This window comes from Magallana gigas, chromosome 10 (genome assembly GCF_963853765.1).
Source record: "Magallana gigas chromosome 10, xbMagGiga1.1, whole genome shotgun sequence".
NCBI lineage: Eukaryota > Metazoa > Mollusca > Bivalvia > Ostreida > Ostreidae > Magallana > Magallana gigas.
Window position 1 is genome coordinate 31,422,288 of NC_088862.1, and position 27,256 is coordinate 31,449,543.

The window sequence follows — 27,256 nt, forward strand, 5'->3', positions numbered from 1 at the left end:
CTGTTTCATGCTTTTGTCCATGATTTTCTTATATTTACGTTCACGGGCTATAAAACATTCCGTATTGAACCAGTCCTTTGTTTTCTATGGTTTTTTACTATGATTTTGATTAATTTTAGATGTGCCAAATGTTTTTTGAGCGGAGTTTAAAAGTAAATTAGCAGTGTTTGTGAAGATTTCATCTACATGTTTTTTGCTTAAATTGTTGACATCAATAGTATTTAGAGAGGATAGAACTCTCTCATAGTCGTGCATATCAATGGTTTTTAAAAATGTAACTGATTTCTCAGCAACCCAAGGTTTTGTTTTTATACATGGTAAATCAATAATAGTGATATAATCCAAATATTTCACTACTTATCTCACCTGTAAAAATTTCGTGTCACCATTGCTCAACTCACGCATTCTTCTTTGAAGAAGGACGTCAATATTTCACAACTTGTTTTGTTGAGCAAACTTGATAGCAACATCCTACCGAAAGTCCAAGCTCTTATTAAAACGGTTTTATTACGAGCCAGGAGACATACAATGTACTGCTTGTACCTGCTTGTAACGATACACTTTCTCATATGTCATAATTTTAATGTGTTTTATTAATGTGATTATGTTATAAAATTAAGAAAAAATAAGTACAATTCTGAAATACATCTATTTTTGTTGTTTTAGTAACACCAGGGACAAACTTTTCGGCCATCGTCATCCGATGTAAAATCGTCCTTATCTATTGAATGAAGTCGTTTGATTTGTTTTGTTGTTTATTTTTAATTTTTGTTCTATAATGCAGTTTTATAATCAGTCTACTATGAACTAATACGATCAAAATATAAAATGAATCTTTTTTAACTTTTCTAATAACCTTAAGTCATACTTATTTTTAGATCGACCCATGCATGTATATATGCCCAAGCATTTATACGTTATATTTTATGTAGAAGAAATTAGAGAATAAAGTTAATGTTATTTCCTTTGGGTGGTGGTGGGTTCTTTTTCATAATGCAATAAAAAAAATATGTTGATGGGCAGAAACCAATGTACTAGGCTAAACGTATTATCCTTTTTGTTGTAGAGGCAGCTGATAAATAGAATTGTCAAAGTACTGAGAATACTTGGGCTGAAAATTTCGTTTTACTTTATACTCTGCGTATTTAAATGAACAGCAAGATAATTAATGCATTAATTAATTAGTTGCATGATGATTGAAAAAATTGAAAGGATTATAATACATTCTTTTGTAATTAATCGAAAAACAACTGAAAATTATTCTTTGTCTAAGGTAACAAATTATGAAACTAATATCGCTAATGAAGCAAGATTAGTTTGTTTATGACATTCTAAGTTAGACAAATGTCTATAAAAATCATGCCAGGGACATTTAACCTCCTTTGAAATCAACATGTACTAAAATTCCCAAACTAACTCCCAAGCATAATAACAAAAGTGGGACTGTCAATCATCTAAGTTTTTTTTTCATCTAATAAAAAACATTCATATAAAATCATAGAGCTCTTACTTTTGAAATTACATTCAAATATTTAAGGCAACAGCATTAGTCATAGAAAAGGTCCATTCACCCCCTCCCCCCCCCCCCCCCAATAAAAAAAGCAACAACTGATATAACAAAATATTTTTTAATTGCACATATGTACAAATATTCACAATACACATACAAAAAGAATTCTTATAAAATCACTGAATATATAGACATCTTGGACTCCAAGTTCAGCAGTGTCTCTCTCACTGATTGCCTCACCTATTTTGTAATGTCCTCTTCTTAATTTAACATGTCAATGCTTGGATTTCACATGAGTTGAAAGTCGCCCCATTAGAAGTCCCCATGCCTTTTCAACCTAAATTCATAAAAAAATTCTTCTTTTTTATTCTTTAAAACGGCACGTAAATCTTGATGAAATTTATTGCTTTTGTGCATATAAAAAGTAATGCTGTGATATACCATTCTAAAATATTTTCCTTGTAACAAAAGTTATATGTACATTCTTTAAAACTTACATGTACTAAGATAAAATTGATAAATAGACAACAATTCAAAAATCATTTTGTGATGAATGAAAAAAGACAATAACAAAATGTTAACTATCTCAAAAAATCCATACAAGAGGCCCATGGGCCACATCGCTCACCTGATGAACAATAGGTATGATAAAATCAGCTTAATGGAGTCATAATACAAACTATCTGGACAATGTACAATAATACATGTAGATACTGTATAAATAAAATCCATTTTTCCCTTGGATATTCTTATGTTTATAATCATTAGTCCCTTTTCTAACAGGATGATTTTATAGACATATCATATGTTGAGTATTGCAGTTCTCAAAAAGATCCTTAACAATAGTTTATATATGGGATATAAACCTACATCAAACCCTGAACCTTCTTGTGAAGCCAAAGAATTGTCCTGGGGCCTAAGTCTTAACAATTATAAAGAATCATCTGGCTGATTAGTTTCTGAGAAGAAGATTTTAAAAGACTTACTCTATATATTCATTTGTTAAACTTTGTATCTACACTACCTGAGGATGCTTCCACACAAGTTTCAGCTTTGCTGGCTGATTAGTTTCTGAGAAGAAGATTTTTAAAGATTTACTCTATAAATTCCTTTGTAAAACTTCGATCCCCCATTGTGGCCCCACTCTACCCCTGGGGATCATGATTTTCACAACTTTGAATCTACACTACCTGAGAATGCTTTCACACAACTTTCAGCTTTCCTGGCTGATTAGTTTCTGAGAAGAAGATTTTTAAAGATTTACTCTATATATTCCTATGTTAAACTTCGACCGCCCATTGTGGCCCCACCCTACCCCCGGGGGTCATGATTTTTACAACTTTGAATCTACACTACCTGAGGATGCTTCCACACAAGTTTCAGCTTTCTGGCTGATTAGTTTCTGAGAAGAAGATTTTTAAAGATTTACTCTTTATATTCCTATGTTAAACTTCTACCCCCCCCCCCCATTGTGGTCCCACCCTACCCGCGGGGGTCATGATTTTCACAACTTTGTATATAAACTACCTGAGGATGCTTCCACACAAGTTTCAGCTTTGCTGGCTGATTAGTTTCTGAGAAGAAGATTTTTAAAGATTTTCTCTGTATATTCCTATGTAAAATTTCGATCCCCCATTGTGGCCCCACCCTACCCCCGGGGGTCATGATTTTTACAACTTTGAATCTACACTACCTGAGGATGCTTCCACACAAGTTTCAGCTTTCTGGCTGATTAGTTTCTGAGAAGAAGATTTTTAAAGATTTACTCTTTATATTCCTATGTTAAACTTCTACCCCCCCCCCCCCCATTGTGGTCCCACCCTACCCGCGGGGGTCATGATTTTCACAACTTTGTATATAAACTACCTGAGGATGCTTCCACACAAGTTTCAGCTTTGCTGGCTGATTAGTTTCTGAGAAGAAGATTTTTAAAGATTTACTCTGTATATTCCTATGTAAAATTTCGATCCCCCATTGTGGCCCCACCCTACCCCCGGGGGTCATGATTTTCACAACTTTGTATCTACACTACCTGAGGATGCTTCAACACAAGTTTTAGCTTTGCTGGCTGATTAGTTTCTGAGAAGAAGATTTAAAAAAAAATACTCTATATTTTCATATGTTAAACTTCGACCCCCCCCCCCCCCCTTCCACGGGTAGGTTAAGGCAACTCCGAGTTTAATGACCGTCAACATTTTGATCAATTTAAAAACTATTTATTTTTATGAAAACAGTGCGGAATATTAATATCAAGTGAATGTGTTCACTAAGATATTATTTCTCTACTTCGGAATCGACTTGATCTTTGAAGCTGCCGTGCCATGGTATCACGTGACGGTTAAAAATAGATCAATTTTTTACCTTTACAAAAAATAAAAAAGTGTAACACTACCCCGAAGTTCATTTGCATGTTTGGTACAATAATTCGATCGGCAATTAGTTCATGTTTATTAGTATTACTGCTAGTATCCTATTGTTAATCGCATAAAATAAATATTGCAAAATATATCGGAAAACTACGGAAGCCCATTTAGGACCTATCAAAAAATATTTTTGAATTTGATATAACGAATTCTTGAATTTGTTAAAACGAATTTTAATCGTTATAACGAATTTTTGAATCCGTTATAACGAATTAAATTTGTTATAACAAATTTTAGAAATTCGTTATAACGAATTTAATCTGTTATAACAAATTTTAGGAATTCGTTATTTCAAATTTTGAAATCTGTTTTAACAAATTAAATTTGAAATAACGAATTCTTGAATTCGTTATTTCAAAGTTTTAATTCGTAATTTCGGTTTTTTTAAATCGGTTATAACATATTTCATCCAATTTGTGGTAACAAATTTCATGTTTTGGGGAACAGATTAAACGGGGCGGACTTCATTTGTTCCATATCGTCGTACGACGAAATGCGCCGATCAATTGATCAGTGTTATACGGCGAAATGGTAAATGAAGTAACTGGCGTAAAAACAAAAGTGGAGGAACATATTGTCACAGCTGTTGTAACCATGGTAACAGATGTAACAATTCCAAAAAATTGTTAAGTCAATTCTATTAATCAATGACTATGCTGATTTATAAAATGGTACTTGCAGCCAAGCCAATGTCGAACTTATGCCATAGAATTTATTTACCAGAATTTAATGCAAAACCGCACCGAAATCGATGCCAAAATAATGGAGTTACGCCTCTTCAAAGTGCCTATTTTTGAAATTTGCTATTCTGGTCGCCTTTTACCAATGAATACGATATCTTTAAACGCTTGCATGGGCATTATTCATATTTATTTTGGTCGGTGCGTGTTCAAATCCAATAAAGCTTGAAGGGCTTTATGATAGATTTGATATGCACGCTCCGACCGAAATTATCACCTAATAATACTCAAAGAATGATGCCTTTTTGCTTATATTTATATTATTTCCAATTTCTACACTTCAAACCAACATTTTAAAACCACTGATTTTTTTTTCATGCATAGCACATGTTATGTATTATTGCAGCAAATACCGTTTCTCGGTTATGCTGTAGGACAAACCCATTTTGTGTTGCTCATTTTTTATGAGTTATTGTGCTATAGGTTTCAAAATTGATTTGTAATGTTATCACAGTAAAGGAAACTTGAAAAATATAAATATGATATTTTATATGACAAAGCCAGGCATTATAACCAGGATGTGCGCATGCGTGAACCAACTTTCCATCGGGATTGGTAAGCGTTTGGGAGGAAATTCGATAGCTTCTTTGAGGAACTTCGAACTGATTATAGGTGCTAAAAAAACAAAAACAAAAACAAGAGGTCCATGGGCCACATCGCTCACCTGAGGAACAATAGGTATGATAAAATCAGCTTAATGGAGTCATAATAAAACTATCTGGACAATGTACAATAATACATGTAGATCCTGTATAAATAAAATCCATTTTCCCCTGGATATTCTTATGTTTATAATCATTAGTCCCTTTTCTAACAGGATGATTTTATAGTCATATCATATGTTGAGTATTGCAGTTCTCCAAAAGATCCGTAACAATAGTTTATATATGGGATATAAACCTACATCAAACCCTGAACCTTCTTGTGAAGCCAAAGAATTGTCCTGGGGCCAAAGTCTTAACAATTATAAAGAATCATCTGGCTGATTAGTTTCTGAAAAGAAGATTTTTAAAGATTTACTCTATATATTCATATGTTAAACTTCAACCCCCCATTGTGGCCCCACCCTTTGACCCCCCATTGTGGCCCCATCCTACCCCCGGGGATCATGATTTTCACAACATTGAATCTACACTACCTGAGGATGCTTTCACACAACTTTCAGCTTTCCTGATATTATGGCTCATGAGAAGAAGATTTTTAAAGATTTACTCTACATATTCATGTGTTAAACTTCAACCCCCCCCCCCCCATTGTGGCCCCATCCTACACCCGGGGGTCATGATTTTCACAACTTTGAATCTACACTACCTGAAGATGCTTTCACACAAGTTACAGCTTTCCTGGCTGATTAGTTTCTGAGAAGAAGATTTTTAAAGATTTACTCTATATATTCCTATGTAAAACTTCGACCCCCCATTATGGCCCAACCCTCCCCTCGGGGGTCATGATTTTCACAACTTTGAATCTACACTACCTGAGGATGCTTCCACACAAGTTTCAGCTTTCCTGATCTTATGGTTCATGAGAAGATTTTTAAAGATTTACTCTGTATATTCCTATGTAAAACTTCGACCCCCCATTGTGGCCCCATCCTACCCCCGGGGGTCATGAATTTCACAATTTTGAATCTACACTACCTGAGGATGCTTTCACACAAGTTTCAGCTTTCCTGGTCTTATGGTTCATGAGAAGAAGATTTTTGAAAAATTATCGAAATTTTTCATAAATTCCTAATTATCTCCCTTTGCAAAAGGGCGTGGTCCTTCATTTTCACAACTTTGAATCCCCTTAGGCTAAGGATGCTTTGTGCCAAGTTTGGTTGAAATTGGCCCAGTGGTTCTTGAGAAGATGTTGAAAATGTGAAAAGTTTACAGACGGACGGACAACAGACAAAATGTGATCAGAATAGCTCACTTGAGCTTTCAGCTCAGGTGAGCTTTAAACGAAATAATTTTCAACATTCATCTGTAAGGCTTATCTATAAAATATCAATAACACCTGTAACACAGATTTAAAGTACTAGTACATTCCATGAGCAGATCTAGGGGAAGGAAGTGGTCAACCCAACCCCCAACTCCACCCCACCCCAAATTAAATTAAAAAGTTCTTAAAATCACATAGTAATAAGGTTTCTGAAAAATTTAGGCTTCTTCCAACCCCCACCGTGCACGATCAAAAAAAAATTCTGAATCAGTACATGCATAAAATTTTAAAGTGACAAGGTGACTCAAAAAAGATGTTTGACTTTTTGATTATTACAAAGAAAATAAGAAAAAATGTATGAAATTTCATCATACGGAAGGTTTCACGCATTAAAGGGATTTGGACACGATTTGATTTAAAATTTCCCAATTTTGTTTTTCCATTTTCAATGTTTATACCGATAAATATAGAAGTTTATAATACTATGTCAAAATTTGAAACTCAAATATCAAGTTATAAGAAAGATATAGAGTTCATAATTCTTTGTTTTGTAAACAAATCTTGAATATAGTCATTTTTACATATGTTGTATTGGTGTAAGTTTCAATTAAATGTATCTTTTTTTTGTTGATAATAGTATTTATGAAGATATTGAATTACTTTAAATTGTTTTTTATATGTCATTTTGTCTAAGAAATGGTAAAATTCTACATTACATTTTTTGTAAGCAGCTTTAAGACTCGAGCTTTGTTTACATAATTATCAATTCTTACCTCTGTATCTCGCTTGTAACTTGACTTTAACATTTAATATTTTGGTCAATCATTTAAAAAGCTCCAGTAAACCATTTTATACATAAATAATAAATATAAATTTTTTGATCTCAAATCATGTCCAAGTCCCTTTAAAAGTCATCACCTGTCAGTTTACGGGTTGTTAAAACTTATCCCGAATTACACATGTTAAAAGACCGAGTTGTTTTGGACATTGATTTGAGTGTCACATGATTACGATTGCTGTCAGACGACACGTTCCTTGAGAATCTTTTTTGTATCTCCTCGTAATAAAAAGTTCCAATAAAAAATATTAATATTATAATTACTTTAAAAATGATCAAAATTTACTTGGATTTGGTTGTACGTCTAGATGGTCGAGTGGTTAGAACTGTGGCCGCTCACTTTCAGAAGCGTATAGGTTCTAGAAGTCGTGAGTTCAAAGCCCCGCCCCGGCGGAGATATAGTTATAATATAGTGAATTTGGCTGTGCTGTAGATGTATTTTTTTATATCAGCAATTCAAGTGTATTTTCAAGAAGATTATATAGGAAATTGCATACTCTAGTATTTTGCAGAAATGCCTGGTAAGGTACCCTGATTTTTTGCAAGAAAGCTTGTCAAAGTAGTAGTAAACCATTAACAAATTCCTGGAAAAAGTTATCTAAAAAAATAGTTACTGTGGGATAGACTCACTGAGAAAAAAATTTGAATTTGAAATTACTCGAAATATGTATTTATAGATTGTGCATTTCAATAAATATACAGTACCTTTAGACATAAGGTTTCACTGAGAGGACATTCACTCGTGATATGTGCCACGCTGCAGTATTTACATTCCCACTTCCTATGAAGCGGCCTAATGCTTAATTACCAGGGTATATTTCTTTCTTTTTAATTGGATTTATTCACTTTTGAACATCGTAATATTTCAAAAGTTCATCTTTTTATATGATATATAAAATATGTTAAAATCGTGTAAAAATTCCACATTTAGTAAATCATGGGTTTATGCATCACCATGTCTCTTTTAAATGACGAGTACAAATGTGCTTCTGAAAGTGGGATGCTGGATAAAGGATGATAATCCATGTCCTGTGACATAAGGCATTTCCTTTACAAATCCAACAGTTGTTTATTTCATAAAAAATAAGTGATAAATATTCTTAATTATTGATTTAATTTAAATACCATACCTGTTGCTGGGTATACTCGTACTCCCACTCGGAACACAGAATGACGTTAGATTTAGAGACAAGCTCAGAGTTGGTGACCCCTAAATGTATCCTCTTCATGGCCTCTTCCTCAGACAAGTTGTTCCTTTCATGTAATCTTTTTACTGCCTAAAAAAAGATAAACATATTCAATATCTACATGTATATCTAATTTATAAAATTAAATTCAAACGACAACAATTGCATAACTCAAATTTTCGTAACCAAGTCAAACATAGAGATAATTGTAAATTCGATGTGTAACAGGTACAAAAGCTTTCCAAAATCAAAGGCCTAAATGGCCTGAGAGTCGACTCGCGTTACATTGGTTGAAAATATTATTGGTAATGTTTGTCAATATTTAAAGGTCTGCAAGAGATGATACAGTACCTTCTTTGTTTTTCTTGAAGTTATTGAATCTCATTTCAGAGACTGTTTTTGAAATAACATTTCCCCCAAAAATTTGGTTAAATTATGGGTACCACATATTGAAATATTGAAATGAATTGTACACCATGAACTGAAAGTGGGCTGAATGGTTGTGGCCATTTTACGACTGTCTTGATTTCCTTTTAAAAAGGGCTCTATATAATATATAGGAAAAAGCACATAAATAATAGTTTACAGCTTAACATACCATATCTAATTCAATTTAAGGTATATCCGTTGGTTAATTTTGTTGACAATCCAGCCTCTTTAAAGGAAAGCATTGGGATAAAAAAATGTTCTGTATTAACATTGTTTCCCCAGTGAAATGGATTGTTCGATTGAAAACTAGTATAACATATCATATCATTGACAAGTGCTTCAATCCAATAACCATTGATAAAAAGATATTTAAATATAGAATTAAATGAATATGAAAACCAAAAAGTTGTTATTTTTTTTTTATTATAACCAAATAACTCTTTCTAAAATAGCTAAAGCTACAACATGGAGATAAAATATAAAACTACATGTAGAGAATGAAAATGGCATATAAAATTATACAAGTGTTCAGTTTGAGATTTTTTCATAATAAAAAATTACAAGTTAATTAATGATTTAAAAAAAACAACAATGTCATATATACTGCACAATAATTCAAGAAATTGACTTCGAATTAACTAATTAACAGATACAATAATATCTGTAAATTCTAGTGCCATGTTTAAGATGATACATGTAAAAATGAAATGAGACAAACACTCTAATGTTCATATGTTCGTTTGGTCTGTTTGTATTCGAAGAAAATAATACTCGCCGAAATTGAATATTTAGTGTTAATGAGCAAAGTATATCTATAATTCGTGATTCTACTCAAATTAAAAACATAACAAAAATTGTAAAGATTGCAATTCATTGATGATAGACAATAAAATGAAATAATAGAAATTCGAACTAAAATGTATAAAAAAAAATGTTTAAAAAAAAAACAAAATGTTAAAAAAAAAAGTTAACTCTCCAATATTCCTGTGGAATATGATACCGGGTACATATACACATAAAAACAATCCATGTAAAAATTGTAGACTAGAACTCATGTTTTGTTAATACTGAATAGGCCTAACATGATCCAATCACAAACCAGCTTAGGTATATCAAGTAAATATTTTCCTTTGCCCTTCTTAAGAATGACAATATCAGATGAGAAACAATATGGCAGATAATGACAATGAAATAATGCACATTCAAGTGTTGAAACAAATGAAAGGCAGAGGTATGTTCAGTTAACATGAAAGTAAAATTTATAACAATGCAAATAGAACTAATGCACACTTAATTGTTCTCACAAGACAATTAATGTGGAGCAAACATTAAGCAGCAAAATATTACCATTGCATTAGCAATGCAAATCAAATACATGTATTATGAAAATTAGATGTTTACTAATACATCTATGATTTTATTTATTAGAATGAAACTTTCCATGTGGAAAAAAACAAGGCAAAATATGAACCATAACAAAATAACTGCAGGTACTAAAAACAAAATAATAAAAATCACACTAAGTAAAAACACTATCAAGAAAATATTCAAAGAAGGGAAAATTAAAGTCTATACATGTACTGTTACATACATGTAGTTTGTTATGACAAAAAACAAACCACAAAAACAAAATAAAATGTGAGAGAGTACACATAAAAATGTTCTTTAATATATTTACAAATTTACAGTATTTAATAAGATAATACTGACTAGATACTTAAAAAGTCCATGGGCTTGTGTGTTAATACTGACTAGCTACATAAAAAGTCTGATCTTTATATGGATGCAGATCTAAGTCAATTAGTTCTGAAAGATACATAGTAATTGACCTGACGGGTTCTAAACAAAAGACATCAAAATTTCATTTGTATTAATTAAAACATTATAAAAATGTACAAAAACCGTGTCACATAACTTCAAGTAGAATAGGAGAAAGTAAACATGCCTCGCATCTTTGTTTAAAATTTTTCAAAAATTAAAAGAACTAAAATTCTTTTGTCTCTATTTTGTTTAATTTCCATTCTTAAAAAAGATCAATTGTCTTTTTTATCCCTTTTCTTTGCATAGGGACTAAGAAATTTTACAATATTAACTAAAAACATTTTCAAATAATTTTCAAGAATCCTTAACCAAGGCATATCAATTGTGTAAAAATTTACTCAAAGTTTACAATTTCTCCATTCTCAATGCTGAAAGTTGCTTGAAAGGGCAATTTGGTGGCAAGAACATCATCCAAGTCTTCCGCATTGCAGTTTAAATAATCTGCCATTATTCTAGACTGCACTTTGTATGAAGGGTACAGCTCCCCATCGTTAATGACCACAGACATGTCACAAGAATCTTCCATGTTGAAAGCAATGATTTCGGAAGTCACAGTAGTTGATCTTGGTGCCTCTACTTCCTGTTAAAATAAAACAAGGAAGGTAAAAGCTGATGGTTTCCATTTGAAGAGACAACTGTGCTTCAAATGCCTTCAATGCTTACCAGAATCATTATAGCTCACCTGTTTTCAGTCATTTGTTTTTGCTCTTTTAAAACTTTATCATTTATTTTCACCTAGTTTCTTGATCGACACAACTATAAAATCCATCATGCATTTAATATTATTCATGTTTTATTTTGGCCCATCAATAAAGTCTAATCTGGACAGTAAGTTTTTCATCAGGAAATTTAACAGATTTTTTCTTAAAAAATAATATGTGAAATTTAAAGCACATATCATGCATATTGTGGCCACAGCTTACACATGAGAAAAGGGTGACGCAACAAAAAAAGTTAAATATACAATGTTTAATTAACTCTTCTGGCTTAGTGGTTCTTACTTGAGCTTAGTGTGTGGGTTAAACTTCAATGAGCTATTAGATGAATTATGAAACAATATTTGCATAAGAGCAACTGGAAAAATTGCTTTTCTCAAGAAATTTGTAAATCAACTTTTAAGTAATAATATTGAAATTTTTTTTTTATGAACACATTATTATATCCCCTTACTTCAATAATGGTGCGAGTTGTCGAGGACACAGACTTCTCATTGTTGTAAGTTTGGACCACTACATCTGATATTTTCACATGTTGTCCAATCCCTATCTCAGAGGCTGCCAGGTCACGCCAAAGTGACACCTTGCACTTTCCAGTGTCATCCTTGATGGTTAGACTTTTCACTTTTGTATCCCTGCCTTTTACAGAAACAGTTCTGGTAATTTCCTCCTTTAAAGATAATTAACATTTATTAAACTTCAGTTAAAACTGAGCAAGAACTAATTACATCCTTAAAGAGTTTTACAATACTTAAACAGCAATATAAATTCCATGATTTACCAATTTATTCACAACCTCATTTTGAGTGTGATAAAATAAATGAGAGATACTTACAGCGACAATCTGTCCTCTGACAGACAGCATGCTCTTTATCGGAGATTTCTCAATGTCTTTCAGAGGGACTTCTGAAGACATTGGTGGGAATGCTATTTCTCTAGCTGCTTTTTGTCTTTCAGACGAAACTTTAACATCCCCAACTTTCGAGATCCTGGACTTTGTAGTCAAAGTCAAACTGTTATTGTCTTTAACAATAACATTCAGCAACATGACCGAGTTGCCCTCTTGTAGAACTTTTAATTTACTTGTATCGTACAATGTGCACTTCGCTATCATAGAAGAGTCAGCAACGCCCAAGACTGCATATTTCTTCTCCTCGCCATTGGCATTTACATACGACTTCTCCCCAGCTACTCCACAAATTTTCACATTAACTGGCGCACTGTATGGTCCATCTTTTTTTGTTTTAAACAAACTTTCTAGTGTAGGCATCTAAAATAAAATTTTAGATATATATGAGCTGTACAATTTCTAATTGTGCAACCTAAAATTTATAAAATGATATCAATAATGTTATTTTACTATCTATGGAGTGCAACTTGCATTATTACAAAATGAATACAAAGCAGGCAATACTCTAAGACTAAAATAATAAATTTTGACTATCAAACTGTGAATTTATGAGATATTTTTTAATTTACAATAGATCAATATAAATTGGTTTGTGGTCTGAGTAATAAGATTCCAGGACCCCCCATTTAGAAATGCTTTCAGGATGCAAATTGGTATATATATGGTCTATTAATGAATTGTAATTTGTTGTGCGCTCGTTAATAATCTGCCTTAACAAATACTTCTTGTAAACAAAATCACTCAAAGTTTCTACACTGTAATTAAAATCACCCATTATTATTGTGGGAATCTGAAAATAATCACACTCTTTTGATAGTTTTTCGAATACTTTTTTGAAAATGTGCATTGCAGAAATTTTCGGTGAACAATATAGAAAACATAAAATTATTTTTCTGTTTTTATAAAGCAAGTTCCCAAGTACAATGTCTACTCCAAAGAATGCTAAATTTTTGAAAGTCATGGAGTGTTTGTAATATACTGCAAGTCCATGATAAGGCCTATCATTAATATCATCTTTTTTTTCATCATATCTATGCAAGTTGTAGCCATCGATTTCATACAAAGCAGAAATATCTGTCTCTGTTAAACGAGTTTCAGAAAAAGCAAGAATATTTGCATTTTTAAAAAGAACATCCCTCTTTACATCTTCAACATGCTTGTGCAAGGATCGAACATTGTGATAAATTATCTGAAATTTAGTTACATCATAAAAAACTGGTACTGATAACTGGACATTGGCACTATGTCTTAGTCTACACATTTCTTCTTCTACAGCACTTGAAACCTTTATATTTTCATCCAAAAATTTTAACAAATACAAGGAGGATAAATTTTGTACACGACTTAATGCTACATAATACATATGATCAAGTTTTTTGGATCCCAAGTGGACAACTGCACTGGAAAGAGTACAACCCTGAGCTTTATGCACAGTTTTAGCAGATGCCAAAGCAACTGGAAATTGGCGCCTAGTAATTTGGAAGGAATTGTAATAATTGTATTGGAATTTTCTTGTAACTTCAAGAATAGGAGTCCATAGCAAATGTATGTCACTGTTATACAAATGAGAAAATTGCACTCTACATTTTTTACCAATATCTGAACTGGTAAAGAGAACCCAAACAATGCTACATCTTTCAGATGCATAAACTCTGTAATCAAGCTTTTTTATAATACATGGTGTTCCATTTGTTAGTCCATCACTGACATCAACATTTATACTTAACTCCCCAGGCAAATCCTCAGCAAGATTTAGAAACTTTGACAAACCCTTAGTTTTTGAACTATCTAATGGTATTTTTGATAATATCTTTTCTTTGATTTCAGAGGACAAGTCTCCTGCTATTGAATCAATAGCTTCTACAGTTGTTTTCCTTCCCATGAATGCACCTTCAAACACTGTTGCATTGAATTCAGCTACCTCTTTCCTTGTTGTATACAGATGTGGTATTTTCAATGTGATGTTATTTTCACAATCTATCTCTCTTTCTTTTAGTAATTTTAAATCTTCAGGTGATTGATTTCCTTCCCTTAGCCTATTCAAAAGCTGAGCAAACCGTAGATCATCTTTTTGTCTCATTATTTCAGTCAGTTCAAACAATGAGAATAGATCTTGCCACAAATTTGGGCCTAAAATTTCAAGTTCATTACCAGAACTGTAACCAGAAGAAAATATCCAGGCATCCCTTACCGGTTTTAATTGAAATAAATCTCCAAAAGCTATAACAGACACTCCACCGAATGGTATCAAAGATCCCATGATCTCTTGAAGCCTCAAATTGATAAAGTTAAACATTCTTTTTCCAACCATTGAAATCTCGTCAATAAAAATCATCTTAAGAGACTTATATTTTGCCTGGTAAGAACATAATTGCTGCATGTCTAGTGGTTTAAACTTGAAGCCTTGGTCAGCAGGAATATTGAAAGCTGAATGAATCGTTAACCCCCCAACATTGTATGCTGCTTTTCCTGTTGGTGCACAAACCAATACAGAACAATCATCTGGATTTTCGCCTGCTTTTCGAGAATAAAACTTAATCAAAGCTTGATACAAAGCTTTCAAAAGCACACTTTTTCCTACTCCTGCACCTCCCGACAAAAAGTTGTAAATTGGATCATTTGTAGTTTTAACTAAATGGAGAACATGGTAAAAAAATTCCATCTGTTTCTGATTGAGAGACTGGACTAATTCCCTATACTCTGAATCTAACATTTCACCACTTAATTGCTCATCACAATTAGAAACTTGTTTTCTCCCTATGCCAAAATCCAATCCTAGATCATAGTTTTCTTCACCATTTACATCAGGGTTAAAACAGCCATACTCTTTTGCACTTCTTGCACCATCACAGGTATCTTTATCTTCCTTGTTTTGCATTTCTGTTACTATTGTTGAATGACTTTCCTCATCATAGCGAATTTCTCTTTCAATCTCATATAGATCCACAGTATTGGAATGGAAAAATTTTTTTCTTACATTTTGAATAGTATTTTGACAGATATAGTATCTTTCTTCATAGGAGTTACTCTCTCCAATTATGGTATTTTCATTTCTCCAAGGAATATAGAGCATTAGCAATTCCCTATAATAATTTTCCTTATCATGATCTTTGTTAAATCCCACAGAATAGATTATGCGCTCAACTTTCCTCCTTCGCAAGATAGAGCCATCCTTTGCAAAATGAACTTCATCAAAATTATCAATGTTGCTCTCATCAGTTTCATGAGGATTATCAACATTGTCTAGATCATAATTATCTTCGAGCAATTCACCTTCCTTTTCATCCTGTCTTTCCTTACATTTTGAGAAAATAACATTAAAGCAAGCAATATATTCAGCTAAACAGTACTTTTCCATAGTGAATGGACGTCTTTGGTATCTTTTCAAATTGTTATCAGCCTCTATGGACGTAGAATTTTGAGGCATTTCATTTAAAATGGAAGTGGGTTTTATCAAAACTACCCTCTCATCTTCTACATTAGTATTAATGAAAATGAATTCTCTAGTTGCTTTTCTTAAAGGCATTTGCAAGAGAATGTAGGCAGCTTCTTGAGCCCCAATTTCAATATGATTCAGAAAAACATTGCCAACCTTTCTTACTTGTTGCCTTATATCACTATCGCTTTCTTTTGCCTCCTCACAAGCACGTCTAAGTAAGTTTGACATACCCCGTTGTCCTTTTGATATGTAAGACACAATATATGCTGCACAGGCATATGGATCAAGGATATACTGCAGATCCATATTTGCTTCCCAACATTTCAGTAGTGTATCATTGTAACTATTGACTCTTATTTCTGATGTATTTCTCCTTAAAAAAACTTTACATTGCCCTTCTTTAACACTTGATCTTAAAGCTGTTATATAATCAGTCAATGTTAAATCTAAAGATATCAAAAAGTCATCAAATTTTACTGGCAATTCTGTTCCCAATTTCATTTCATCTAATAAAGTTTCAATTTTCAAGTAATTCTTTTGAGCTTCTAAGAATTCATTTGAATTCTTTTTCAATCCTTGCAAAATCATGGTTTTATGCAGTGGGGGCAAAGGAAAACCAAATCTGCAAATTTTGTTACCTTTTTTCAAACATGTGTGGGCATGTCTATGCGTCTGATAATTAATTAGTTCCTTTATGTCATTGTTTTGTTTACAAGTAACATATCTGTCTATGAAATCAGCAACATCTTCAAAACTGTCTGCAAGAACTGATGGCGCATTTTCAATCCATATCAACATGTGTATGTGAGGAGAACCTCTTTGCTGAAACTCAACTCGGAAAAAATAATCTTTTACTTTCCCTACAGGGTTAATACTGCTATTCAATACTGTGTTGAGAAATACCTGCACTTTATGGTGAAAATATCGAGAACAAGTTACTGGATCAGATTTTATGAGTCTACACTTTTCTGCCCAAGGCATATTCAACAACTCTTCATCAGAATAATCTTTCATATCAATAAGTTTGCCTAGGCAATGTAATAGTGGTAACCATTTTGTTTCTGCAGATGAAAAAGAACAAAACCAAGTTGGTACACCAAGCTGCCGTATCATGGCAAAAATATCTTTTTTGGCACGTTCCCAGTATGGTGGTGACCCACGAAGTGTTCTTAATATTTTGTAACCTTGATCCAATTTTAAAATTTTGTTCACACTGTCATCGGAAAGCATTTCACCAACTGTGACTTTCTTACCTTTTAGTTTACACTTTCTCATAGCCAATGTCACTTTGTCAGTAATTTGTTTTATTTGTACTCTTTTCAGCTTGTAAAAGATGTTCGTTACATTTTGTGCTACTCTTCGGTCAACATTTCGTAGTTCCCATTTACAAATGGTACTGTAATGCACAGGTGTAATCCTTTTGTTGTTATCCTCCCTAGGTTGGCCACAATATAAACCAGGAAAACAGAGGAATTCTGAAAACTTGTCTTGAAACATACTAAGAGGTGTGTTTCCCTCTGCTGGGGCAAGACTTAGTATTCTATTAAACTCTCTAAAGTCTGCAGGATGTAAAAGTGTGTCCAAATTTCCTGCCTCTAATTCATTGTTCTGATCCCCTTCAATATCACTTTGAGGAAATGTTTCATTATTTTCATCACAAAAATTATGCTCATTCTCCTGCACAAAAGGATTTTCAAATTGAGATTCAACCATCCAATCTTCATTAACACTTATTCCTTCATTTTGAAAAAGGTTGCTATGATTTACCAACCATTTAGCAGCTTTTAGAATTTTTTCTGGCCGTACTTGTTCAAATGCTAAATGACTTTTAAAATTAAGGCTTCTTTTAAATTTAACAGGTATAGTCTCACTCTCACTCATGTTTCTTGGAATCAATCTAACTGTTTTGTTTACATCTGCAGGAACATTAACAACATTGCCTTTGATGCCTAATTGACCACCCCTTGGTAATTCTCTTATTTTCATAAAGGGGATTCTAGGAGATATCAACAGCTGTTCTAGCTGTGTGAGGTTTTTCAACTCATCTGGAACATCTGGGAAGCTCATATTATTACCAATGGAGCAAGGTGGTACTTCACTATTCTTGAGATAATTATTACACTGATAACAAATATATTCCATGCCACTGACACTTTTGATGCCCTTTACACAATCCTTTATCAGACATGCTTTGAAATTCTTAGTTTTCATGATTATTACAGAATGTCTAAAAAATATTTGACAACATGAAGTACACACATATTCTGGTCCCTTTGATGTCAAATTATGGAATTTTTCAATTAACACATCTGTTTCATCATTACTCTTTTTTCTTTTTGTGTCAAATGTACTAGATGCTTTTAGACCTTCCCGTTTTCTTTTTCTAAGAATGTTACTATCTGAAATGTCCCCAAATGGTAAATCTACTAAGGTAAATCTATTTGAACTCTTGGGTTTAAAGTTGTTAGAACTACATGATACATTATCTAATAGTATTTCTTGAGTTGTGTCATTAAAGACATCACTTGGTATGGTGCAAACTGCAATTCCATTGCTTTTATATCTAGATATTGATGTCATGGCTATTTTTCTAATGACTAATCCATGTAATTCAAATTGTTCATTTAATTGCTTAGTACCATCAGATGTAAAAGATTTGAAAAGGGATCTAATGTGATCACATATTTCAGAAACATTTGCTTTTTTTACTAATATACTAGCTCCTTCACTGCAACAAAAACCCTGTTCATTCCTACAATGAGAATCAAAGACAACAAATTGGTCTTCAAAATGAGAAATTCCCAAAGCATTGCCTTTACAAACAAAGATCGCAAAGGTGTCAATTGATAGACACATGGAGAGTGCAAACTCTAAACGCAGTAAAGGGTATTCAGCAGCAAAACTGGGTGAAATATTTCCAAAATATGTTTTACGTTTTGTCCAAGAAAATGCATCGGTTTCAATAGTGACATAATTTGGCAAATCGTTTACTAGTAAATATTCTTCATGGTGTTTCATATGCTTTTTTGAATGTCTGTAAATGTAATCACCAATGTATAGCACTGTATCCAAATCATCAGAACACCAGTTCTTTGAATTCAGTGGCTTTATCATTACATTCAAGAAAAAACTCAAGCAACATGACACACATTGTCTTCCACGGGAATCTAAACTGAATATATCATCACCTTGGTGTATTTTACCTCTAATTGGAAAATTAAGTGGCGGACCAGGATTTTCTTCAACATCACCACACAAAACCAATAATATTGAACATAGTAGTAAATATTTTTTGACATCAAATTTCATCCACTTTGATGAAAACAAAGAACTGAGATAAGATTTCTTTCTTAAATAACTAAAATGGGTCCCAATTCTTGATCTCCAAGTCTCCAAGTCGATGCCCATTGTTTGATATTTTTATATTTCAATATTATGTAACTTGTATAATGTTCACTCCAAAGACAATATAATATATCTCCAAGCAACTTTTGTCATCTCATCAACTCCAAGATCAATCTCCAAGCAATTATATGGGTTTTTTTCCAAGTAAAAGCAATAAATGCATTCAATTTTACATCATCTCCAAGATCATATAAATGACAAGTTTCGCACAAAATCAAAGTAATTCAAACAATATCAAGTAAAATTTCCTTTAGAATTCAACACAATGTAAACACACAAAGTCTTTAATATATTTTTGTGCTTAATTTTACAAGATTCAAACGCTATTGTTTTCCTTTTGTATTTCGAGCAAACACCAAATCTGAATTATTTACGGCAATTTCTGCAGTAATAAATTGTCATCACGTAAATTAACTACAGTTTGAAGTTAGCGTTCCCTATTTATGACGGATTATAATAAATAGCCAATCTGGATTAACGGATCATTAACCCCCGTTTGTTTACATTGCATGCTATAAAGAAAACAGGAAAAGATTTTCTAAACATACGAGATTCCTCCTTAAATAACACAATAATTGAGCATCTATAAGAATATGCAAAAATTCAGAACTTACGATGTGTCTATTTCTACTTCTTCAGGCTGCTTTCGTTACACTCGTACTCGTCTTCCAACTCTTCTGTAAACACACGCTATTTTTCCCGCAAAAATGTCACGTGGTATTTTGTAAGTAGACAAGTCGTTCATAAACAATGTATTCGTACGCGCGAATACGTTAATTCATTTAAATATCCGAAATGTGATTATTGGAAGGTTTATTACACGAGTCTTCATGAAATTATAAAACGATTGATATTTAAAGAATGGAATATTAAAAGAAAAGACATTCATAACACCTTTTATTCATAATAAAACGGGTAAGAATATGAGAACTATCTGCATTCGCGCAAGATTATAACACGGTTGTGCTCAAAATCCGAGCTTGCCGGTAACAGCAAGGGTCTTCTCGCTTCGCGAGCCGACTCAAAAATTATTTAATATTCATATAGATGCAACAGAACAGGAGGAATTGCATGTACAGACACAGATGTTGCTTCTGCGAGGGTTTGAACTCAGGTCATATGGCATACAAATCCAGCTATCTACTCAAGCTAAAGGGTTAATTAACTCAATAGCCAGAGCTTGTACAGTGCTGCTATCCTGAAAGTTGACAAGGATAGGATAGGATAGGATGCAGGATGCACGATACATGATAGAAATATAAAAGTTAAGTTCTATCCTATCCTATCCTATCCTATCCTGCATCCTGTAGCCAATCAGATTCGAGTATAAATTTCAGAGTTATTTTGCGAAACGAAAATTGGCTAAACAATGTACTTTCAATGTCAATTTAATACGTTTTACAAGTTAAACCATTTAAGAATAATTATCATATCAAGAACGCGGTGCATAACATTAATGCGCGCTAAAATGACGGCGCTACATCTTTGTCAATTCGTACGCAAGTACCGAGTTCCTGCGAGAATTCGTTGCAACATTTGACAACGTCAGAAATAGATTTCTGTATTTACTTCATTTGAAGTCTGCAAACTAATAAAAGCTTGAATTTATAAACGACTAATTTGGCATTTAATAAATAAACATGTATACAAGAAACAGACATTGCTTCACGTTTCATATAATTTTTCGATGCCCAATAACAGGGTCGCATATTTCTGTCCGATATTAACCTGAACATATCGAATTAATAAATGTTACCTAGCTATAAATGCTTAAGAATTTATACTTTAAAAATAACTCCGAGTGGTTTAACTATAAACGATATAAACTTCTTAAAGGAATTATTTATTTTCAGATCGTGTTTACATTTATCGCCGAACGAATCGCTCGAATAATAAGAATTACGCTCAGTTATATATGATAAGAAAATAATTTGATAAAAATATGTGACTAAACAGTTCCTCAATAAGTGCATCGAAGTTATTTATCTGTTTTTTATGCATACATATTATTAAATCAAAAATTTAATCGCTTACCTGTTTGTTTACGTTATTGTGTCCATCCCGCGTACGATTTAATTTTACCGTAGCACAGGTAAGTAAGTTACCCCGCTCGATGAATATTCGGTTTTAAGATTTAATTATTCATTTTGAGTACTACATTAATTGATAAAATCATTTTATTTTAAAATTTCGTTTCATTTAACTTACATTCCTATCTTTTGAAAGTATGGGATAGGATAGGATAGGATAGAGCTTACTTGCAGGATAGGATGCAGGATACAGGATATAGGATAGGATAGGATAGTTTTGTCAACTTTCACGATAGTAGCACTGTAAGAATGCCATATACCTGACTCTACCACAAACATATGGAACTCCTCCCAGCAGTTAACTATTCAGTGACGAATATTTACATGTAATTACCCAATTCCTTCACCCTAATCCTTCACTGAGGATTTACCCTAAGGTTTTTAATATCTTCTGACTTCACCCCTGCAGAGAATTCTACAAACATCTACATTTGGTGGGGAAATATCTCTTCCTTCCACCCTGGCTAATAAATTTCATCCTTATGTGAGGATTTGTCTGATTCACTTAATCCTTCTACCTTAATATCTACAGTAAATTTTTCAGCAAGGATATAATCCTTAAACTTCATCTGTCTCCACTTCTTTTGTGAATTTTATAATAATCCACCTCCAGTGAGGAAATACCTCTTCTTTCCACCTTACTGATGCATTGATTGTGAGGATTAATCTAACCCCTCACCTTAAACACAACAGTAAATTTTTAAGTGAGGATTCCCCCCTTCCTTCTTCCCCTCATATCTGCAGTGAATTTTGTTCTTCACTGAGGTTAACCCTTAAATTCCACCTGTCCTCGCCCTTCTGGTGCATGAAGTACACCTACCTCTTTTACTGGTATGACACAACCCCACACTTCATGACAAAGCTCCTCCCAACCTGCCCTTAACAAAATGGCTGCCTCCAGCACTACCACTGCTTTTCCTTCTTCGAAAGACCAAAAAAAAATGTTCCAGTGAACTATTCATGAACAATAAATTAACAATCCACTCTCTTCACCTGCTTGTCTCATTTTCTATTTTAATATCAAGTACAATAAGAATTTAACACATAAAAATTATAAAAATTTACAGTGAAGGACTTTTAGATTATTAATATCATTAACATGTGTAAATGAAGAATCCTCTTATCCCAAGTCTTGAGGAGGTCTTTGAAAAAATGCCATTCAAGTAATAACTGAGTTCAATCTTCCTTTTGGGGGAGCAGTAATCCTGTGGCATTTGCGTCATGAACAACTTGATAATATAGCCCTTCTTACCTGCACCATACCTTCTGACCTCTTCTGTTGCTAACTTTGCTATCTCTGGCCATACTATTCCATTCAGTGTCTGCATTTTTTTCTGAATATAAATGAAAATATTCTACAATTTCTACACAATCTTGTTATTGCCCAAAAGTAATGAAGAATTAAGAGATGACAGATCAAACCACACATGTGACTTATGAAGTTAAGTCTTTCTATAGCAATTCAGATCTAGGGCATATATATTTGTATTTTGCAAAATACAAATAAAATGACTCATACAAATATACAATGAATTTATTGTCAAGGGAGAGAATTCAATGTCTCTCTCTATTATGGGTGGAACAACACACCAGTACTCTAGTATACTTCTTGTCAATGATATGATATCAATACAATTTTTGATAGATGCATTATATAATACACTGTATGATACACTAGCAGCCTATCAAAAATCCAAAATAAAAGAGCAAAACAACCCATATGCTCTCATTTTAAAACTGAACGTTTACTGTCCACTAAAGACCTCTGTTTTATGTTGTTTTTACCTACTTGTATGGCTGACAGGGTGAATTGTGCATTACTGTATTTATGTTTATGAGATGCAATTTAAATTTAATGGTTTTTTAAAATCAATTTTAAAATAGCCAAATTAAGTTGAAATCTTGCAAACATTTAAGATATTATCAAAATATCAAAAAACATGTAATCTATATATGCTAATACTAGTAGTATTAAATGAATTATTTGAGGTTTGAATTGCATTGTGAATTCAGTTATTGTATTGTTCAACCCCTAAAATAATCTCTAAAAGAAACTGATAACATATTGAAGGTGTATACATCAACAAAGAGAGCTTAACTGTAAAACATGTACATATGTATAAACATCGTATTATAAGGACATACATGTAATAATTTTTATCGTACCTCATCACTGAACACAATGGCACCTAAGGCTCTTCTGTTTACCTCCCCATCACTGTTCAGAATACCACTACCAAATGTACCGACCACCTTGTCGTATCCCACAGTTCCCTTTGCGTACGCCTGATGACCTAAACAGTAGAAGAAGATTAATAATAAATGGTTATTTTGATTCTGAACAGCAGAAGACTGAAATTGTGAAGCCAAAGGAATGGTTATTAACAAATGAGTATCAAAGCAAAGTTTTACACTTGTGTCTATTTTCTTGTGATCATTTATTATAGTTAAAAATTTCTTTCAAATAAAATTGCAAACTTTCTTTTGCACGAGATATATATAACTGTATGAATTGCAACTGTATTAACATATTAATGGAACATGAGCCAGTGAGGAGTGAGGAGAGAGCTTGTTGCTATAATTGTGCAGAGGTGGTCGTCCATTCATTTAGATACCTAGTTTATCACAATCCACAGTTCCTGCGCCCAGTCCCTCCAGTCTTTTACAGATGGCTGATTTTCCGCTGGCTATTCCGCCTGTTAACCCCAGAACATAAAGGGTAGAGGGAATGTTCTTGTTTGGCTGAAAACCAACAAAACAATATTAATAAAGAGTGACACAATAGCTTGCCTTATATCCAGTATAATAATTTTTTTTTCATATATCATAATCTAATAAAATCTAGTCGTATAATAACATTTCACTGGCAAAAACATAATACCGGTACATTTATTTGTGTCGAAGTTGTATCAATCAACTTGTTATATTTATGAAAACAATTCGTCTAAGATCTGTATTTTTCATTCATTCATTGATAGAAAATTTGATGTTTTAAAAAATTCTACACTTTTTTTGTAGAATTTTTTAAACATCAAATTTATAATATAAACCACCCTCTAATTTTAAAACTTAGACAGTCCAAGCTCATGTATATGAATTAGGTAGCCATTCCGTTCATTTCTTAAATAATTTTGCAAATACCTTGACTGGATTAATAAGTGTTCCTAACAACCGTTTCCGTAGTGATGAAGAGCTGATCTTGGCCTCCTCAAACTGACCACGACATTGATCTTGTACTAGGTCAATGACATGTACATTCAATGTACTGTAGCCCTGAAATGTAGTGTCATTATGGGAGGAATAAGTATTTACAGAAATAATAATTATACGGAATATTGAAGGGGATTCAGACAGCATGGTATAAAACGTGCAGGGTGTTTTTACAAGCATATTAAAAATTACAATAATACAGATGATCAACAAATCATGGCTTAATTATTATCTATGGATAGAATACAGAATCAGATATTGCCCATACACAGATATTTTTAACAAAATAATCAGTATCTTTTGTATACGCCAAGGTTTCCTAGTCTTGATTGCAGAGTGTTCCAAAATTTCTCCTAAACAGATAGCTTGAGGTGTAAATTATAAAAATATGTTGCAAGATAAACAAGAAAAACAAAAAACATGATTTATTACTCTCATACATGCATTGACAGACAGTAAAAAATATTCTAAATATTTTCATGTACAACACAAACAAACATCCATACAGGTGACCTACTTTCTTCTGTCTCTCCTGGTTCACTATGTCTCCTCCTTTCTTTGTCTCGTCACTGACTACAATACATTGTAGATCTGGGTCAGTGATGGTGGGTCCAAACATGTCGGTGATTGGGACCACGCGATGACCTATCTGTGGCTTCACTGTCTCAATAAACTGCACCACTGAATCAATCCTGACAGGGGTGGACTGTATCAGCTCCGGTAAAGATTTCTCTGCAAAACAGTCCAATGATTTATTGAATTACTTTAATATATACTAACATGAATTAAACAATTCATATATTGGTTCACTACACGTTTTATACTTGATACAGATGCATTAATCTCATCGTTGGAAGCCAAGGGTTTTGAGTCCATTCTATTTCCACAAACAGAACGAACACAAAACCGGACACAAAACTTGTGGCTTGCAACAAAGAGATTCACTGAAGTTAAAGATATTTTCATCAACACATGATCAATACTAAAAAATGCAAAAGCTACCTTGCCATGTGTCATATTGAAAGATACACCAATTCTTTTATGACTGCAATTATTTTAACTCTTTAAAGGCAAAGTTTTGAACTGTAACAGTTACAAAGAATATTGAATAACTTACTAAGATTCATTTCCCCTGTGGTAACTCCAACAGTCAGGTTTTCTTCAGCAAACAGACAACCCTCTCCCAGAAGAATCTTGTGTCCCAGATGTAATCTATCAAAGGTTCCCCCTAATACTACTCGTCTGTAAGTCTGTATGCCAGAACTCTCTGAAGGCAAGTCCTCCATACCAACAGAGTTTATATCACAGAGGCACTGGAATTTGATGTTATGTGTGGATGCCTGAAATGTACTCTGAACAAATTTACTTAAGAACTGTTCATTTGTATTAAGTTGTTCCTGATTGTCCATCAGAATGACATCTAGCTTTGATCTTAGATTGTAGTGGAAGTTTTCATTTTTAACATTTGTTATGTTTCCTTGCAGGACGTATATATCAATGTTTCCACATACAGCTGCACTAGAAGAGTAGATGTCAGTCATCAACTTTTGCAGGCCTTTGTTTGGAGGAACAAATCGAAGACTTGTAAACACTGGTTCTGGGTTAGAGTCCGGTTTCAGAGCCTGGGTCGGCTGAATGTGAACATACAGTGTATTGGAAATTACCTTAGCAGCTTGTGACAAAATATGCTGAATATTTTTCCTGAGAACTGGAATAGGTCTTGTCAGAATCAAAAGGCCGGATTCAAACATGACTGCAGTTTATATCTCAGAAGTCATAAATTGCAGCACAAACAGAAAATGTTGGCTCCCGAATTGATTTCAGAATACGGTCAACGGATTTAATCAATGACAATTGAAAATACTTCGCAATCAGAGTAATTGGTGCAGATATTAAATTTTCAGCAGTGTCAATAAGATTCTTTGGCATTTAATCAACATTCTGCGTTGCTTTCAGACAGGCTCGAGTATTTCATTTTCAGTCGTGGGAGGAAAATCTCATAGGAAATATAGGGATGTCGCTAATTCATGAACCAACACATAGCATATTCCGGATTCAACCAATTCGTCTTAGTGGCGAACTTAAAAATTAATAAAAAGTACAAAAAGTAATACATCCTTCCTTATTCTTTACAACGTAGATACAGCGTGACTCGTTCTATTAAGGAAAAGTAGACGGACATAGTCTTTCATAAATCAAACAAATAATGGAAAAATGAAATTAATTAAAAAAAAAACATGATAGACATGAAAAAAAAAACAACGCAAACGGTTGCAAAAATCGCCTTATTGTTAATGCTTTATTATTGATTCTTGGTTTTTAGGTTTAATAATTTATACTGAGAAACGAATAATAAAATAATATGTGGATGCATCATGGCATACATTCAGTGAAATGAACGTGTATGCATATATATGCATGGACCTGTACATGAATAAAGCCATCCATAGACAAATAACGAATGTCTATGAGCCATCTTAAGAATATGAGTTCGGTTTTCAAGAAATTCTCTCCAAGAAAATGCGATGATGAAATTAATGCGATATATTTCAAATAAGATATATAGCATCATACATGCGCATGTTTATATGAAGCTGTTCCACGGATCATGA

At 33.0% G+C, this 27,256-nt stretch overlaps 2 protein-coding genes across 2 annotated transcripts; both read right to left on the bottom strand.

The window, feature by feature from the left end:
• Window positions 1-1,688: 1,688 nt before the first annotated feature.
• Window positions 1,689-26,734, bottom strand: LOC105324980 (bifunctional coenzyme A synthase). Its single transcript, XM_066072776.1, has 9 exons — window positions 25,762-26,734; window positions 25,162-25,376; window positions 24,576-24,707; window positions 24,050-24,176; window positions 23,601-23,728; window positions 22,687-22,768; window positions 22,255-22,355; window positions 8,568-8,714; window positions 1,689-1,847 (listed from the first exon to the last, which is right to left on the bottom strand). The coding sequence occupies exons 1-9, from the start codon at window positions 26,393-26,395 to the stop codon at window positions 1,785-1,787; spliced, it is 1,629 nt and encodes a 542-aa protein (XP_065928848.1). The 5' UTR covers window positions 26,396-26,734; the 3' UTR covers window positions 1,689-1,784.
• LOC117686897 (uncharacterized) lies at window positions 10,739-15,786 on the bottom strand. The gene is made up of 3 exons (XM_066072777.1): window positions 12,426-15,786; window positions 12,045-12,260; window positions 10,739-11,454 (listed from the first exon to the last, which is right to left on the bottom strand). Exons 1-3 carry the CDS (start codon window positions 12,858-12,860, stop codon window positions 11,209-11,211), a joined length of 897 nt encoding a protein of 298 aa, XP_065928849.1. The 5' UTR covers window positions 12,861-15,786; the 3' UTR covers window positions 10,739-11,208.
• Window positions 26,735-27,256: the final 522 nt, after the last annotated feature.

Excerpts from the sequence above, each read along its gene's own strand:
- LOC117686897 (XM_066072777.1), bottom strand. The coding sequence starts at position 12,860 with ATGCCTACACTAGAAAGTTTGTTTAAAACAAAAAAAGATGGACCATAC. Across the intron at positions 12,261-12,425 it reads TCAGAGGACAGATTGTCGCT|GAGGAAATTACCAGAACTGT; the intron begins GTAAGTATCTCT and ends TTATCTTTAAAG. Across the intron at positions 11,455-12,044 it reads CAACTCGCACCATTATTGAA|GAAGTAGAGGCACCAAGATC; the intron begins GTAAGGGGATAT and ends TTATTTTAACAG.
- LOC105324980 (XM_066072776.1), bottom strand. The coding sequence starts at position 26,395 with ATGTTTGAATCCGGCCTTTTGATTCTGACAAGACCTATTCCAGTTCTC. Across the intron at positions 22,769-23,600 it reads CCATTGTGTTCAGTGATGAG|AAAAAAATGCAGACACTGAA; the intron begins GTACGATAAAAA and ends ATTTATATTCAG. Across the intron at positions 1,848-8,567 it reads ACGAGTATACCCAGCAACAG|GTTGAAAAGGCATGGGGACT; the intron begins GTATGGTATTTA and ends TTATGAATTTAG.